Source organism: Triturus cristatus, chromosome 4_1 (genome assembly GCF_964204655.1).
Source record: "Triturus cristatus chromosome 4_1, aTriCri1.1, whole genome shotgun sequence".
In the NCBI taxonomy this organism is placed as follows: domain Eukaryota; kingdom Metazoa; phylum Chordata; class Amphibia; order Caudata; family Salamandridae; genus Triturus; species Triturus cristatus.
The window spans coordinates 346,329,617-346,342,771 of record NC_140585.1 but is presented as its reverse complement, the minus strand read 5'-3'; the positions used below and the strand labels follow the sequence as shown (position 1 = coordinate 346,342,771).

General features: G+C 44.2%; 1 protein-coding gene across 2 annotated transcripts in view; it reads right to left on the bottom strand.

The window, feature by feature from the left end:
• CCDC91 (coiled-coil domain containing 91) overlaps positions 1-13,155 on the bottom strand; it is a 1,604,885-nt gene that overhangs the window by 796,653 nt on the left and 795,077 nt on the right. The window contains exon 7 of one of the 2 annotated variants that reach the window (XM_085652332.1): positions 4,416-5,006. The exons of the other annotated variant lie outside the window; for it this stretch is intronic. Within the exon in view, the coding sequence (XP_085508458.1) occupies positions 4,485-5,006 (522 nt within the window). The 3' untranslated portion in view covers positions 4,416-4,484. Of the gene's footprint in view, positions 1-4,415; positions 5,007-13,155 lie in introns of those variants that run through there. 2 annotated transcript variants of the gene reach the window in all.

The following is a 13,155-nucleotide window of genomic DNA, read 5'->3' as shown; positions in this document are numbered from 1 at the left end:
AAAGAAATCGCATTGAATCTGTTTGACACCCTGTAGTTATAGTTAGTATTCCTAAAGAAAAGAATTCCTCGGCCATTAGCTCCCTAATCACTTTCCACCCATTTGACGAATCACCAAACACTTTCCAGACCTATAGTATTTTCTACATTTTGAGATGACGTACATAATGTGGTGCATGGTTAAGGGGGTAAAAAGATAAAACAGGGACCCAAAATGCGTTTTCCCACCAATGCATTTTCCATAGACTATTGTATTTGACATAGAGCAAAAACAGCTGAATGGATTTACATGAAATTTGGCATGATTATACATTATGGTGCCGATGCTTTTTGGGTACTGCAGATAAGTAGGGTAAGTATTGTTTAAGTTATAAAGCATTTAAAAGTGGTGAATCTGTCATCACAGTACTTTTGCAGAATTCCACAAAAGGTTGTGAAACTACCTGGTACATGGACGTAAACTTATTTAAAGATATATAAAAAACACTTGTGAGACGGTGCCAATAGGGACCCGTATTGTACCTGCTAATTCGGAGTGCCAAGTCCAAAACTGTCCTCAATCCACACGAAACCCAGGGGAGTACAATGCCCCTAGAACGCCGTCAGAAAAGATAACCCCGCCCCCCTGTCGTGTATCCCTACAGGAACCAACTACGCGGCAGGAGTTGGCGGAAGGGGGAGGGACTGACCCCGGAAGCAGTAACCCAGGGGCCGTGAAAACAGCCCGAAGAGAAGAGGAAGGCGGCGCATTTGCAGGAAGCGAAGAGGAGGTGCAAGAGAACCAGAGTGTGGAGGAGAAGACGTGAGACAAGAGGACGAGACAGACGGAAGAGACGGTGAACAGCAGTGGAGCGAGGAGTGGTGGTGCCCACCGGAGGAGGCTGGAGAGCGGCCGCAACGGAGCCGGTGAGTCACCGGGAGAGAGCGAGAGAGACAGTGGGGTCAGGGGAGGCGGGAGGTGAGAGAATACCGGGGGTGGGATAAGGGAGGGTGTGGGCGTAAAGCACGTCGTACACACAACCCTAAAGTACCTCAACCCTCACGTCCCATCAATAAGTACCATATCTCCTCTGCCGTAACTTACTTTATCCTATACCCCTTTTTGTCCTTCACGTTTCCTTTACCTGTCCCTCCCTCAACGTCTTTTGTTCCAAAGGTAGGGTAGCCTAATACTCAGACCATACAGTCAAAGCAGCGACTGACGGCTCCCTTTTGTCTCTCCCCTCTTTATGAGCCTCCGGGGACGCTCATTGGATTCGGAAGCGGGAAGAGACCAGACTACAAAAGAGACAGAGGCCGCTGTACAAGAAGAAGAACCAAAGGAGAAAGAAGAATCATTCCTGTCCCGCGAGCCCAGACAGCCTGTTGTTTGCAATAAACCACTTAAAATTGCTCACTCCATACAGCCTCCGCGTCTGTTTATCCGGCCCGCACTCCCACAATGCTCACATCACTATAAATAAATTACCTTACCCATTACCAATTTAATAATTTGGAAATAGGTAGGGACTACCACTTACCTATATCTAAGGCCCTAACACTGAACACAGCCAAAGTGTAGTAAAACAATATGGCTGCATTTTCATTCTCTAATAACAGCCATCACCCAATTATAAACTGGCTTGTCATCACCATGTACCACGGTATACTACAAAGTTATCATGGTGTGCCATGGCCCAAAATAGAACTAAGGCCTAGCTGTATTATTGGACCGTTGTATCCTTGCGTCACTCATGTATCACATGGGTAATGAAATACTTAAGTCAGGTTTACAAAGGAATGCAAGGCCACGATGAATGGCCCTTTGTTGATTGGTAGATTTGGAGAAACGCAAGGCAGTGCAATTCGCTGTTTTGTATTATTCTGCAAACCATAATCTACATTGGTGGTAAATTTCACATACATCTGTATACCACACCACTGCAGCTCTACTATACTCTACTATACTCTATTCCACTATACTCTATTCCACTCTACGCCACTCCACTCTATGTCTTTCCACTGTACTAAACTCCACTCTGCACTATTACATTTTACGCAACGCCACTGTACACCACATCAGTCTATGTCTATGTCACTCCACTCTACACCACTCCATTGGACACTACTCTACTGTAGGCTATTCCTCTCTACACCGTTCTACTGTACCGCACTCTACTCTACTCTATTCCACTGTACGTCACTCCACTCTACAACACTCCACTGTACGCAATACTAATGTATGCTATACCACTGTATCCCACTCCACTGTACACTTCTCCACTCTATGCCACTCCACGTCACTTCATACTACGCTATTCGATTGGACCCCACTCAAATGTAGGCTACTCCACTGTGTGCTATTACACTCTAGCCCACACCACTGTACGCCACTCCACTGCATGCTATTACACTCTACCCCACGCCACTGTACGCCACTCGTCTACACCACTCCATTATACGCCACTCCACTGTAAGCTACTCCACTATACAATATTACATTCTATGCCACCTCACTGTACCACACTCCTCTCTTCGCCACTCCATTCTACGCTATTACACAGTACACACCTCCACACTATGTCAGTTCACTCTACACTATTACACTGTATGTAACTCCACTCTACACCTCTTCAGTGTATGCCCTTCCATTGAATGCCACTCTTCATTACGCTACTCCAGTATATGCTATTCCACTCTACGCCATTCCACTGTATGCCACTCCACTCTATGTACTTAACTGTATGCCATTCCAGTGTATGCCATTCCACTGCATGCCACTCTACTTTACCCCACTCCATTCTACACTATTCCATTAGACGTCACCCCACTGTATGCCACTTTAATGTATGCTATTACACTTTACCCCATTCCAAAGGCGCGCCACTTCAGTCTACACCACTTCACTGTATGCTACTCCACTATACACTATTACACTCTATGGTACGCCGCTGTACACCACAACTGTCTATGCTACTTAACTCTACGTTTATTCCACTTTATGCCACCCCTTGCACAATACTCCACTCTATACCACTCCAATTCGCTCTCCTCCACTCTGTATACCTCAACTCTACAAAACTCTACTACACTCTTTGCCAATCTATTCCACTGTATTCCTGTACACTTAACTGTCCAAATTTGTACTCAACTCAATGCCCATACACTCAATTGTACAACACTCTACTCCATGAAAGTTTCCAACAATGTACGACACAGCACTCCACTTTACTGTATGAGACACCACTCCAATTTATAATTTTCTCCACTATACTCTACGCCACTTTAATGTATGCCACCCCACTCTACAATAATCCGCTGTACCCTACTCCACTCTACACAACTCCACTGTATGCTATTCCATTCTATGACACTTCTCTCATCTACACTCCAATGTACAGTATTCCAATATACGCTATTTCACTGTATGCTACTCTACTTTATAGTAATCCACTCTACACCACTACAGTGTATACCACTCCACTCTGCTCCATTGTATGACAGACTCCTCCACTCTATATAACTTCACCCTATAAATGTCTACTACACTTCATGGCACTCTAAGACATTCTACTCTTCTCTATCACTGTACACTCCACTGTCCGTCTCTATACTCAACTCTATGCCCGTACACTCCAATGTGCAAAACTCTGTTCCACTATACTCCACTCAACTGTACGAGACCCCACTCCAATTTATAACAGTTTAATACCTCCGAACACAGTTTTGTCACCTTACTTGCCACACTACATTAACTACAACTAATGCCTTTTCCATGTATTGTATATATCCTTGCATACAACATCACTTACAGCATGTGAAATCATAACATGCATAACGCTTATAACTTCTCAAATGACCTTATTTGTCAAAAGACATGGTAGAGTGGCGAGTTATAATTAGTGTTGTCTGGTTAGCGAGCTGAAAAGAGTGTGTAACGAGGTCTGCTACTAATTTCAAGGAGGTGGATAGATTGTAAATGAAAGGCATAACTATAACTTCAGAAATGTTTACATTTGTGTAGTTTAAACTTGGTTTGTATAGGGAAAATAAGTTTCCCTAACTATAACTAAGCTTTAACCTTTTTTTCATTGAATATATATATATATTGTAGCGGGTCGCAGGTAGGCACAGGGACTCGAGAGGTGCTTATTACTCTTTTTATTGATTTTACAGAGCGTTTGGGTAGTCTGGCACTTCTGTAGTAGGGTAGGGGGAGGTCTGCAACACGTGGGTCTGTACTGGTGCGGCTTCTCCTCTCTGTGGCACTCCGAGTCTTCTCCAGGTTGTCAGCTTCCTGAAGACCTCTCCGGGGTGTTGGGTTGCCCAGGGAACAAAAGAGAGATATGGGGGAGGATCAGGTTCAGGGAAGATACGTCCGTTTTCTAGGGAAGGGAGTGAGGGACCACGCAGTGCTCTCCTTAAACGACCCAGACAGTGCAAGACAAAAAAAAAGGTGCTCAAGGGTAGGAAGACCAGTTCCAACTGCCGAGGTCGGCGTAGGGTTCAAGGAGGTTTAAAACCCTTTCCTCCCACCCACGCCCTGATGCGGCCCCGTACCTGTTGAAGCCACACTTCCCTTGAAGCGTGGCACGGGGATTCGCCGGTACGTTGGCCTCCTGGCGCTGCCCTCTGGACGTCTGCGATGTTCCCGTCTCTTCCTCCTCTTGCTCCGCTCGCCAGTTCTCCTCCGCCTCCTCTACTCTCCTGTTCTCCTCCGCTCCCTCCGCTCGCCGGTACTCCTCCACTTCCTCCGTTCTCCTGTTCTCCTCCGCTTCCTCCGCTCTCCTGCTCGACTCCGCTTCCTCCGCTCTCCTGCTTGACTCGCTGTACTCCACGCTTCTCTCCTCCGGGTGTAACACACACCAGGCTGTTCTCCTTTCCCGATACTTCTGGTTCCGGGTAGACGATGTCACGAAGGGGGCCGGGTCCGGGATAGTCGAACTCCGCCCAATTAAAGAAACAGTCGCCCTTTTGTGTCTCAGCCTCGGTTCTCCAATACGGGGTCGGACTCTGTTCCCCGTGAGGCTGTGGGGAGAGAGAAGAAAGGGGTGACCAACTGGGCTTTGGTCCGAGGTCCCCCCTGACATCGTCACATATATACACACACACACATTTATATATTTTATCTATCTATATATGCACACCTGTATCATATATATATATATATATATATATATATATTCACTGAAAAAACCATAGGTTAGCTGGACATTTCACTCATAAAAAACCAATGAAATTCCCCCGTTATAGTTAGTGCAGGCAACTATAACTCACGCGACCGCAATCCTCTGCTGATGATGTCAGATATTACATCACTGTATTTAGACACCTATTTACCCATGTCTTCTTCCATTAATCTTTAGCTATACATATATTACAAATATTTATTTTTCATAAAGACACATATGTCATCAGTGTTGTAATATCATCAGCAGAGGATTGCGGTCGCGTGAGTTATAGTTGCCTGCACTAACTATAACGGGGGAATTTCATTGGTTTCTTACGAGTGAAATGTCCAGCTAACTATAACATGTGTGAAACCTATGGTTTTTTCAGTGAATTTGCAAGGTTTCTTAAATGCTAATTCCTAACTATAACGTGTGTGAAACCTATGGTTTTTTCAGTGAATTTGTACGGTTTTTTAAATGCAATTTTTTTTTTGAGATTTTTGGTAAACCTATGTATAAAATAATATATGTACTATATCCTGCATTATGGAATGGTTAATTTTTTTTTTATGCATTTTTTTTCGTGCGCGTATGGTAAGCTGACGCTACGCGCTCCGTATGTCATAAGTACAGCGCGCTTACGTGATACGTACGTGACATACGCGTACACGCGGAAGCAACGGCGCGGTTACGCAGGGGCGTGTAATGCGCATCCGCGAGTGCGTCTTACGTACGCGCTCCGTAAGCGCTCCGTAAGCGTCACGTTCGCGCATGCGTACTTGTTTCCGAGCGCGTACCGTAAGCTTACGGAGCGCGCACGGTAGGTCATGTGATCCTCAAAGAACACTTTTCATTGGTTGAAACTACTTTCAGTTCCAGAAACTTCCCACACCACACCCATTCCCCTCATTACTGCTTGAGATCCCCTAGGAGAAGGAGCTGAATTGACATTCAGATACAATGGCAGAACAGCAGACCTCTTCTGAGAGTGAGGCTAGCAGCACCACCATCATCCAGAGAAGGAGGAAACAAAAGAATTCTTTTGTATGGGAGTATTTTACTTTTCCAGAGGGGGAGAAAAAGGTCAATGCTCCATTGGTCACTTGCACACTTTGTGACCGTGTTTTATCTAGAGGAAATCCAAGGAAGAAGTATTCCTTTGGAAATCACTCTATGATGAGACACCTTAGGGATAGACATCCCAGGACCTTTGCTCGACATACTGGAGAAAACTCTTCAGTAAGTCACCAGAGCCCAACCTCAGAAGCTCAGCCGAGTACATCATCGGCAGCTCAGCTGAGCCCTTCCTCTGAGGTGGGAGCATCACCTTCTTCTGCTCCTCTGGACGTTAACCCTCGATTTGGGAAGGTTGCAATGAGGTGTACAACGTGTTGTGGTCTTATTGTTTTTGGGGAGACCAGTGTTTCCCTTATTAACAATAAGATAGACCAGCACGTTTGTAGACGCTCATAATATTCCCATTCTTTCTTTCCTCCATCCCTGTATGAACCCAACGGCTCTTTTAAGAGCCAACCTTACCTCACAATTTTTTTTATTTTTTTTTAAGCTTTCCTTTTTGTAAAAAAATTTTTGCCGTGCGCGCACGGTACGCGTAATTACGCGAAGTTCGCGGAATTTCTCCGTTTACGCCGTGCGCGTACGCTACGCGCATTCGGCGATTTTTCGAAAAAAAATTAAAATTAATTTTGGCCCTTGGGGGTCCTTCTGGGACCCCCTGACCATGGCTAGGGGGTCAGGAACTGTCCAGCCTGCCCCCTTTTCACGTTATCCACCTTTGTTTTTCACCCCCTCAGACTGCGAGAGACAAAATGGCGGCCGACACTTCCTACGTACGGTAAGCTTACCGGAGCGCGCCCATAGATATATATATTGATTTAAATGCTATTTTCTCAGGAAATACTGAACAGATTTACACGAGACCTTCAAAAGGCACATCCCTGACCTGAGGGCTACCTCTCTGCCAAATTTCAACTAATTCTGTTCAGCCGTTCGGGCTGTAGCTCGGACTAAAGGTCCTATGGAAAAATGCATGGGGAAAACGCCTTTTTCTCAGCCCCCGCTTGACGAATCCCCCGAGACTTTCAGGGTAGGAGCGGAGCGGCGCGCCCCACCTATTTTGAGAATTTCGCGAGGATTCGTCAATCGGCGCCAAAGTTATTCCAAATAGAATGTTGCGGATTTCCTATGGAAACACGGTCCTAACTATAACTATCTACTGGCGACCGCCAGTAGATAATATATATATATATATATATACACATATACAAACACACATATATATATATATAGACATATACACACACACACACACACACACACACACACATAGATAGATACAGAAACAACTCACATATATAGTCAGAAAGGCAGATGACTTGCAATTTGGTAACAGAAAATCAAGCAACTTCCATAACTTTACACTGGCTCTATGAAGAGCTAGAGAAATGTTATAAAATGTTATTGTTATTGTTACATGCATTTGTAGCACGCTCAGCTACTCCAGAGAGTGTCCCAGTCCGAAACCTGACAGGACCATAGCTCAGAGAATTAGAACAAGAAAGTTTTCAGCTTTTTCTTGAAAGTCTGGGAATCTTGAATGCTGCGTACAGCCAAAGGCAGTGCGTTCCAGCCAAGAGCAGCTTTCCGAACAAGGGAACAACCGCCAAGCCTTTGATGGATAAAGCGGGGGATCTGAACCAACAGTTGGGAAGAGGAACGCAGCTGTCTTGACGGCATATAAAAAGAGAACCTCTTCTGCAGATAGCTGGGTCCCCGGCCAATAAAGGCACAATGGGCAATCGACAGGACCTTAAATTTAATCCGCGCCTCCATAGGAAGCCAATGCAAAGTGCGCAAATGGGGGCGCACACTACTCCTTCTGGGGCGATCCAGAAGGAGGCGGGCCGCAGAATTCTGCAAAAGCTAAATTAAGTGGGCAATTTTAGGATGGCTTGTAGGATGCTAAGCAACATGTCTGGTGGAAGCCATGCATCAACCTAATCTGCTGGAGCCTAGCCACCCATACCTAGACTTCTCTGGGAATTTGGATGCAAACTGGTGACTCTGGTATGGGGGTCTAGTCTCCATTGTATGTTCTGTAAACATAACCCTTATAATGGGGGCTATTTCTGCAGAGCTACTAAGTGGCATTGACATGCAGGAAAATTTCCCCATGCACATGGGGCAACTGTTCATTTTTCATGCTCAGGTCATCCAGGCTTTGCACGGTGGCGGCTCTAGGTAGGAGAGGAAATTGCTACTTACCCAGTAAGCAACTGTCTGTGGCATGTAGTGCTGTAGATCCACATGTTGAGCATCAGTCCACCATCTAGTGTTGGGCTTAGAAGTGTGTAAGTTGTTCTTCTTCGAATAAGTCTTTTGAGTCACGAGGTATGGGAACTTCTCTGCTTTCTTGCAATGCACATGATTCTCAACTCCATCGTTAGATTGTTTTTATTCCACCACGTATCTGAGTTGCATGCCTTGCTAATGCTGGCTGATCAAGGGGAGCCCCAAACCACCTTCACCCTTTGGCCACATTAGCTGGCTAAATGGGAGATGTGGCCTCTTACCACCCCATATAAATTTGTTGATAGCTAGTTGTAGCAAACGCAGCATTGCGGGGGGGGGGGCGGGGGGGGGGCAGCAGAATAATTTGAGAAATATAAAGAATACGCTGTAATACTGTAATTTTGACAGCTGCAATGCGTCCCAACCAAGCGATCCGCAGTTGACCCCCATGCCACCAACGATTTATTTGTCTGGTCAAGAAGGGCCCTGCAGTTGATGGCCAGGGTCTTTGCCACTGTTGGAGCAAGCTGCATGGCCATGTACGGGATGGTGTCTGTCGCCCAGGTCAAGGGGAATTGGGCACGGAGGGCTGTTTTATGGGGAGGGCTGACCGACAGGTTCCCTATCTGGTACTTTGTCAGGTTAACTTTAAACCCTGTGACGTCGCCAGAGCTCTGCAGTTCCTTCAGTCACCTCGGTAGGAAGTTCATCGGAAACCCCAACGAAAGGATCACATCATCAGCATACATACTGATGGTGTGCGTCTCTGCCCCAAACTGGACAGCCGTAATCTGCAGGTGATCTCTAATGCATTGTGCCATGGGCTCTATGTAAAGCGTATGTAGAAGCGGAGAGAGAGGGCATCCCTGGTGGGTGCCACACATTATCGGAAACATAGCCAAGGACACCCCACCCCAAGGGGGGCTATAAATACAACTTATCCACCTCAGATACGTCTCTCCAAACCCGAAATTGGCAAAGCATTTGAAACAGGTATGGTCATTGAAATCAATCAAACACTTTTTCCGCATCGATGGACAAGAAGTCTCTCTTAGTAATGTCGTCTTTCAATGGCTTTTTTGGGGGAGTATACCCATGGCTGACATATGGCAGCTAGATGGACCACACTGTGTACATTTAAAAAATATTGCTGTGTAGATGTCATGGCCCGACAATTAGCCAATGAGAGTCTGGCGGTTCTTAGAACTATATTTCAAACAACTGCAACTCCCCCACAGGTTAACCACCAAGTATGGAGGAAAACTGCTTTACAGTCTATGCAAAGCATGTGTATCTACAGCCATACATGCCTCAAATGGAAAATGTTACTTACTAAGTAAGCATTTGCTTGTGACATGTTGTGCTGTGGATTCACATGCACCTGCCCTCCTCCCCAGATACCTCTGTAGATTGCACTTACAAATATATATACATTACATTATATTGTAATGGTGATCTCACTAGGATACATCATCCTCACCCACCATGCAAAAAACAAGCAGAGGAGTCCCCATACCTTCTGACTCAAAAAACCTCTTTGAAGAAAAATAACTTGCACACTTCCAAGCCCAAAACTAGATGGTGGACTTATTCTAAGCATGTCCATATACAGCCACACATGCCTCAAACATATGTTTCGGAAAGCATGTTCTAAATAGGGTAGGACTTCCAATGCATTGACCTTAGCGGTGCCGGGATAATGTTTCGTTTGGAGGAGGCAGCTGATTCTCTGTCATCACAAACGGGGGCTACCCACCCTAACAGAGGCAAGGGAACCATAAGTGGGGCAGCACAGAATAACAACAGATTTACAGTGGTTGTCCAATCCTTCCAGACACTAACTGATGCCCTAAAGAAAGAGACAGATCAAATATGCAAGTCTTTATTTTTTTCAGTCTTTGTGCTTTTTAGTGCTATTTGTATTTAAAAATTAAGAATGCATATCCTTGGTTCTCCTTATCAGAATTTCATTAGAACATTCTCTATTTTTATACATTGGAAAGGGATTTTTATTGTGCTGTGTTTTCAACTGCTTAAATATTTTTTTGTATTTCGAAATGCTTTAAAGGTAAGCCTGGCTGCTCTGTACCATAGCTACAAGGTGTTGAGCTCAGCTTCATATTACTGAAAACTTTACTGGACCCATCGACCTGGGACCTACTGCCACGCGTTGTCTCCTGCATAAACGTTATTGTTATGGATATCTCTTGGCCAAAAAGGTGCTAGCAACATTGGGTCAAAGCATTCAAGGGGAAACAATTAGGTGGTACAGGGGGGCAGAGAGTGATCTGGGATTCATACAAAATACTGATGTGGGCTCTTAGAGAAAGTGCACTTGCAAGGAAAACATAGAACATCTTAGAGTTTTGGGAAGCAGGTAGCATGCTGGCCAGCTATGTGCTGGATCTTTGTACAGCAAAGCAGAAAAGAGGAACCACCAAGGGCACTCGAGCATTTTGTTGAGCATGTTGGGGATAGGCCTGTGCTCAATGTCACGCTGGATGGAGGCTAGTGGGTGTTAAACCTGACATAATTGGAATGGTATTCCCATAGACGTTTTGTCTTCACTCACATATTTTTGCTGAACTTGTTTTTGTTGGCATTAAGACTGTGCACTTTCCCTCTGCTAACCAGTGGCAAAGGGCTTGTGCTCTCTTCTAAAACATGGTAAATTGGCCTACATCCAAGAGGCACATTTAATTTACTTATAAGTCCCTATTAAATGGTACTACTTGTGTCCAGGGCTTGTAAATTAAACACTACTAGTGGGCTGCAGCACACATTGTGCCACCCACCAAAGTAGCACTGTAAAACATGCCTCACGCCTGCCACTGTAGCCTGTAGTGCAGTTTTTAAACTGTAATTTCAACTTGGCCAAACAAATCTTTGCCAGGCATAAACCTTCCTTTTTAATGCTTATAAGTTGCCCTAAGGGTTCATAGGGCAAAGTGTATGGTATTTAGTAAGTAACAGAAGAAAATGGGGTTAAAGGTGCACACCGTGTTAATCTATTCCAACCAAGTCTTTTGGTAACTAAACTAATGGGTGCTACGGTACTGTTTCCGCTGTCAATACGGATAACTAGACAAGGAAACAAGAAGTTGTAGCAGGAAAACCTACTAAGTACCATGCACCGTTCACTGGTTTGTATACAACAAACCCTTCTTGAACATGAATAAACAAGACTAGAAAATTATGTATTATAACATCATCTGCAATTTATACATAAGTTCATCAAAGAATGTAAAATCATAATGTTCACAATGTAACACACAATTAAAATGCTGAAAATTCCTTAACATTAATCACTCTTAATGCGATGTACAAATCCATAAACAAGGTTCAGAAATGCAAGAACATAAAGTTTCAAATCTTGATCCGTGCTTTAGAGTGCGGCCCGATGCATTTCGGGACAGAGAGGTCCCTTCGTCAGGGGAAAACCTGCAACAAATATTTTGAAATTACTCAAGATAGTTGGTTAATCACTGGTGGAAAGTATTAGCTCAACAGCTGTTGATATGGTGCTTTCGTGGTCAATGACAAGAAGGTGTGGTTAACACTATATGTGTGCTCCAATGAGATAAACTAGTTACAGACATTAAAAAAACAATGTGCAAATAGGTATAAAGATGGATGAAATAGTTGTAGAAGAAACACTACGAAGGGCATGCCGAAGCAGAAGACCAAATAAAAGTGCTCAATTAAGAGACAGCCCGTGGGGAAAGGAAACAAATGAAAAAATAACTCACCATTCCACGTAGTGAGAACAGTGTCAAGCGAGTATATGTAGAATCAATCGGTTGCACTGTAGACAAAACAAGAACCATGTTGCTGAGTTAACAGCAAAAGCGGAATGAATAACCGTAACGTACAGAAAAAACACAATGTGCCTCAACACTCACCTATGGTTTATAAGTGGCAGCTAAGAAACTGCTCATGCTTGAAAACCCGCGAGGAAAGTCATGTACACAAACGCCTGAAAATATGGAAAAACAAGCTATAAAGTAGCTGGATGTAGCGACGGATGCCATACATATAGCGTATATAAAAAAAACATAATCTTACCAGTCGGGAACTGGAGATGTCCAAGAAATTCATGGGGAAGCGCGCGCGTGTATTCTGCTGTCAGCGTATTACTAACGGTAGGACTCGGAAGGTTTAAAACCGGAAACTAACAGGAAATGACCATATCACGTGATAAGTATGAAAACAGACGACGCACTATCAGTAGTTTATAAGGAGATACAGAAACTACTCATGAATAAAAAAAGAACACACTAATGAAGTAATAAAAACAAAAACAAATGGGGAGATAAATGTCCAGGCTCAAGCTGAAGATGCTAGGCTACAACTAGCGGTAATATGTAGGGGCCTGGGAGAAACAGAAAAAATGCAAAAATACAGCTAAATCCGAAAGAGTTATAAATAAGGTATAAAATGGGAAAAGACGAACAACAAACCCATCATGTGATAGACTGTCTTGTGAGCCAATATAACCAGATCAAATAAGTTGGGTTCAAAAGAAAGGGGTAATAAACAAAATGAACCGGCTCAAAGTGAAAACTGGAAATGTGTGCTAAATATATGCACAAAGGATGTCCCGTTGTGGGAGATGGAAAGTAAAGAAATATTATAAAAGAAACGCAGAAGATTAAGTAGGGCCATGATGCAGTGACAGAAGTTTGACTAGCTCA